The 5,143-nt window shown below is 50.7% G+C and overlaps 1 protein-coding gene across 1 annotated transcript in view; it reads left to right on the top strand.

Annotated features, from left to right (window-relative positions):
* Nucleotides 1-3,269, top strand: part of ZAR1 (zygote arrest 1) — a 3,586-nt gene extending 317 nt beyond the window's left edge. The window contains exons 2-5 of the mRNA XM_077757729.1: nucleotides 31-230; nucleotides 1,439-1,531; nucleotides 1,783-1,857; nucleotides 3,066-3,269. Of these exons, the coding sequence (XP_077613855.1) occupies nucleotides 31-230; nucleotides 1,439-1,531; nucleotides 1,783-1,857; nucleotides 3,066-3,209 (512 nt within the window). The 3' untranslated portion in view covers nucleotides 3,210-3,269. The remainder of the gene's footprint in view (nucleotides 1-30; nucleotides 231-1,438; nucleotides 1,532-1,782; nucleotides 1,858-3,065) is intronic.
* The last annotated feature ends 1,874 nt before the right edge of the window (nucleotides 3,270-5,143 follow it).

The raw sequence follows: 5,143 nt of genomic DNA, 5'->3' as shown, positions 1-5,143 counted from the left end.
CGCGACACGTGGAGGCGCCCGCTTCCTTAGGCGCGCGCCGCGCCTGTGCGTCTTCGCAGCGGCTCCCCTCCCCGCGGCAGGTGGTGTCCTCCAGCAGCCGAATGCAGGGGTGCAGCCTGACCCTTGTGGCTGCCGATTGTGAAACGTGGGCTCCGCAATCTGGCGAGGGAGGCGCCCTGGTAACACTTAGTGCCAGCAGCTGTACTGTACGAAACCCTGACCGTGGGCACGTGGGCCAGTGTTGATTCGGCAGTTGGACGATCTCGGAGGGGAACTTGGACGATTCCCGAGGATCCTACTACGTATCTCCATGCGATGTGGCAAAAGCCCTAACAGTCCATTACTGGGGTCCTGCCTGGTCAGCTCGACCCTGATTCTTGCCCACGTTGTCCAAGCTTTCACTGGGAGCTAGAGCTTTGAAGGGTCTCCCTTGGGATTTTTCTTCTCTTGCTCCTTGAAAGCACCCTTAATCAGAAGCTCAACACTGCTAAAGCCTTAGGCCGTTGTGTATTGCGGCTTGAGAGCGGCAGGCTTGGAGGGGCCAGTAACGCTAGCTGAACCCTAAAGGGCTGGAGTGTGCCGGGGGCAGCGGTAACCCGGGAAAGTGGAAAGGCAGGGGCTGGGAAGAGGCCTGGAGGCCTCCTTTGGGGGTGGGCCAGGGCTGTTGGGGGCAGCCGAAGAGAGGAGGGGTGAGTCAAGTTCTACAGAAGCTATGTGTAATGTAAACCACGTGTGATCTTCAGTCAGCACCGTCCGGACCTGTGTGTGCTCACCTATGAAATTGCCCTAGAATTGGCAGGAACTTCAGAGAGCACTTAAAGGGCTAACTCCAAGCACTTGTTTATAATTTGTTTCTTCCTGGGAGGGAAAAAGAGAAGCTTAAGAATAAGATAGTGCTACGTTAGTTAATGTTGAATATGAATTCTTGCTTATCCACAATAGATCTCTTGCATTGTTTGGCAGTTGAACTAGCAGCATAGAGAACGGACTTCTGAGTGAACATTGTCAAAGTATCTTAGGACACAGAGTCTTGCTCCTTTTCTTCAGCTTAACCACGGTCCCGTGTGTACTAAAATTAGACTTTATCCTACAGAGAAAAGGCTTCCCTGAAGACTCCAGGTTCAGAGAAGCATAGATGTTTGGCTTTTCCCTTGCTTGTCAGAGGGAAAATCTCTACTTAGTAGCTAGCTTGTCCATCGGTTTGCTTTATGAACCAAGCTAATCTGGAATAGAAACTTCTTAAGGCTCCTGCTTGATTAAGTCATTAGGTCACCCAATTACTACATTGGAGAGACCAATTCAGACCTTGAGCCTCCTTTCCTCCATGATCTGGAATGATGTTGCCAATTTTAAGTAACAAATCGATCCTTCCCAGCTTCTGAAATGACGGCTAATTTAGATCTCCTGTGGGTTAAATTCTGGTGTCTTTTTTGCTCAGTTCTTAGAGCAGAAGTATGGGTATTATCACTGCAAGGATTGCAACATCCGGTGGGAAAGTGCCTACGTGTGGTGTGTGCAGGGCACCAACAAGGTAAGAAANGTGAGTGGGGGAAGGGCAGGGAGGGGGGAGGGGGAGGGAGACTGAGAATCCCAAGCACGCTCCTTGCTGTCAGCACAGAGCCCAGCACAGGGCCTGAACCCACACAATGGGGAGATCATGACCTGAGCCCAAACCAAGTCGGACGCCTAACCGATGGAGCCACCCAGGCACCCCTGAACTGGCAGCTTTTTGACGTGAGTGTCGAGAGGCTTTGGCTTGAAGCTTTTCCTCTCTTCTCACAGGTTTACTTCAAGCAGTTTTGCAGAACTTGTCAGAAGTCGTATAACCCTTACCGAGTGGAGGATATCACATGCCAAGTAAATTGAATGTTCCCATTCTGTGTCTGACCTGGGTAGTTGGTAAAGGGTTTTGGTGCAGTTCCTTGCAGGTGTTGCCTGAAAGAGGCCAGGTTCCCCGTGACCTCGGTCACCACTTCCAGGTGGGGATGGTGGAAACCATACTCAGCCTGGCACAGGGTCTCGAGGTCTTGTTTCCTTCGGTCACGTTAACCTCCTTAGTCCGTTACCTCCCCTGCAACACGGACAAATGTCTGCCTTACTTGCTGCTCCGTCTAATGGGAGAGAGCAGATCAAAAATCGAATATCTCTCCACTAACGTGAGGTGGTAAAAGTTGTCTGTTTCACCCAAATGCTTCTTCTGAAGCACATTCCCAAGTTAGGATATTCAGTAGAAGCACAGGTCTTCAAAGTTTGTCCCGCCTGAGTGCTGGCAAAGGCAGAGAGAGTTGTGTTCAAGTGGATCTAAGCCACCCAGCGTTATGGGGCTGACTAGGAACCTTGCTGGTTAACTGGTAACTAAGCACTGCGCTAAGGGGCTTAGAGAATCTCCGGGAAGAGGCGACTGAACTTGCCTCTTAGCACACAGCTGGTGGAGCCTGATGTGTCCGTTGACACAGTCTAATCCGTGCACTTCCCTCAGGTTGGGTGTTGGAAGGCTCATACTCCAGGGTAGGAAGAGAGAGCCCAAGTATGGGAAACGGTGTAGGCGCTCTCCCATCGGGGCAGAGTAGGGTCAGGTTCTAAAGCGGGATGGACCCCATAACCGCTAGCTCTTGGCCCCGCGGTTGCCGCACGGACTTCAGGGTCCGCTTCAGGTCATTTGCAGCAGGTGGAGGCGAGGGCCGGGTCAGCCACCGGAGCGAGGCTTGGCCCACAGCTTGCTCCTCATCCCCAGCCTCACACCTTAGCTTTCCTGGTCCGACTCCCGTCCCGTTTGTTTGTTTGTTCACCCTTCAAGCACAGGAAGAGATTTCCTTTTAGATAATCGCATTTCAAAAGTTCACAAGTCCAAACTGAATCCTATGCAACGAGACCACGACCACTTGGTTAAACACCCTGCATTCCCAGCCTGTCCTTGCGGGCAGGGGTGTGGACAGAACAAGATGAGCACAGGGCTTTGCTTAGAGTGCGTTCAGTACGTGTTTGGAGTAGAAAAATGACTTGGACGTTCGAGGAAGTCCCCGCGGGTTTATCTTCTGTATGTGCTTCTCGCTTTGGTTTTTCAGAGCTGTAAACAGACTAGATGCTCCTGCCCTGTAAAACTTCGCCACGTTGACCCCAAAAGGCCCCACCGTCAAGATTTGTGCGGGAGATGCAGGGGCAAGCGCCTGTCCTGTGACAGCACTTTCAGCTTCAAATACATCATTTAAATGAATGTACACAAATGGTCCCATGTGAACGTGAGCTAGTGAAGCAGACCAGTTAGCTTTCTTCCATGCCCCTTCTTTATGCCTCTCCCTTCTCAAAATACTTCGTGAAAGGCTGTATTTTTGACGAAGCCTTCGAATAAATGTATTGCAAAACAATTGATAAATTGCAAAAGATTTTTTTTTTAAGTTGAGAGCTGCTTCTGCGAACAGTCTGGGTCTGTCACCTTGTTAGGGGCCCTCCCAGGTTTACTGCTTATGTGTGTCTCTAGGGCTGAAGCTTACAAACAAGATACCGATTGAATGAAAAGCCATCTCACCATTAAAATAAGCATTTTTCTGGGTGAGCTGGAGGTAGAGGCAGGCCTTACCGTGTGAGGAGAGTTAGGGTTCTGACTCCGGGTTGCCCCCGAGTGGCTGGCCAGCTGTGAGTGCCGCCTGGGGGAGGGATGCCGTAAACTACGTGGGTCGGTTGATCACGATTTCACAGACGGCACAGGTGGGGACCAGCACGGGGTGGCCACGGGCAGCTTCTTTAAGACTTCAGGTGGTAACATTTCAAAAATAGGCCGCCTAAATGTACTGAAAGATTTCAAGTTAACAGACTACCTTAGGTTTTTGTCTTGTAGTTTCTGCAACTGCAGACTGTCTAACCTGGGAATCCACCCTAGCTGCACCTGCCAGCTTCCTCCACGATCCCCAAGCCACTCCTAAGCCCCTGCTTCCGGGGCTCTCCTGCTTGGGGCTGGCGCTTTGTCTAGAGCCTCAGGGGTTCTTAATGAAATCAGCTGAGGGTTATTGGTTTCATGGTAAGGAAATCACATAACTGGAACCAGGTACTACGTACGCCTTCTTCCGATATTTTCCCCCCTTAAAGTTGAGAGAGCAAGCGGGGCAGGGGCAGAGAGAGGGGGGAGCGGATCTGAAGCGGGCTTTGTGCTGACAGCAGCAAGTCCCATGTGGGGCTTGAACTCACACACTGTGAGATGACCTGAGCCCAGAGCACATGCTTAACCAACTGAGCCACCCAGGTGCCCCTTCCTTCCAGGTTCCTAATCATCCCATTTGAGGTAACTCTTTCAACCTTGGATGTGTCTCTTAACATCTTGGATGCTTGGGTGTAGACAAAGGCGAGGAATAAAGAACCTAAATGGAGTCTGAGGTCTCTAGAATGCTTAGAACGACAAGTCCCCTTAGCATTCATATGGACCTAGTGAGGGGCTTGTGAAACGGAGTCCGAGGCCCCTGACCTCACTGAATCACTATCCGGGAGTGAGGCATTTTAACCAGCATGCTGGGTGTTGCTTATGGAATTAAAGTGTGGGATTTGGGTCAACCTTGTACTTTGGAAAAACACGGATGTGGCCTTGACCCTTATGGAGCTTCCAGTGCAGTGGATGGCCATTACTTTCTGCATTACACACACACACACACAACATGGAGTTTCTGCCACCTAATCTGAAGGGGCTACTTAGTTAAGTGTCTGTAATAAATAGGGGATCGGATTTAGGGAGGTCAGGGAAGGCTTGCCTGAGAAATGACACTTGGGCTGACCTGAAGTTTGGGTGAATTGAATTAGTTGAAGAGGGGAAGGAGAAACTTTCCAGACCGAGGTAGCATGTGGAAAGGCCCAGTAGCAGTGAAAAACAGAAGGAAGCCAAAGCGGTAGAATGCTCTGGAGAACACGGATGGGCGTGATGTCATGTGACAATAGTCTCAGATGGGAGTGGGGTGGGTCTAGGCCTTGCTCAGGAGGACTGGTCTTTGTCCTCAGACTCTCTGGAAGGTTTTAAAGCTATTAAAGCTTTTAAACAGCTCTACTGTTAAAAAATCACTCTGGCTGTACAGTGGATGCCTGTGAACCAGTAAGGAGACTTGCAAAGGTCGGATAAAAGGGTGGTGGGGACAAAGAGACAAATGACAGCTCTGGGGGGGGG

This window comes from Crocuta crocuta, unplaced genomic scaffold (assembly GCF_008692635.1).
Source record: "Crocuta crocuta isolate KB4526 unplaced genomic scaffold, BGI_CrCroc_1.0 scaffold282, whole genome shotgun sequence".
NCBI lineage: Eukaryota > Metazoa > Chordata > Mammalia > Carnivora > Hyaenidae > Crocuta > Crocuta crocuta.
The sequence above is the reverse complement of the archived record's forward strand: the minus strand, read 5'-3'. Positions and strand labels throughout refer to the sequence as shown.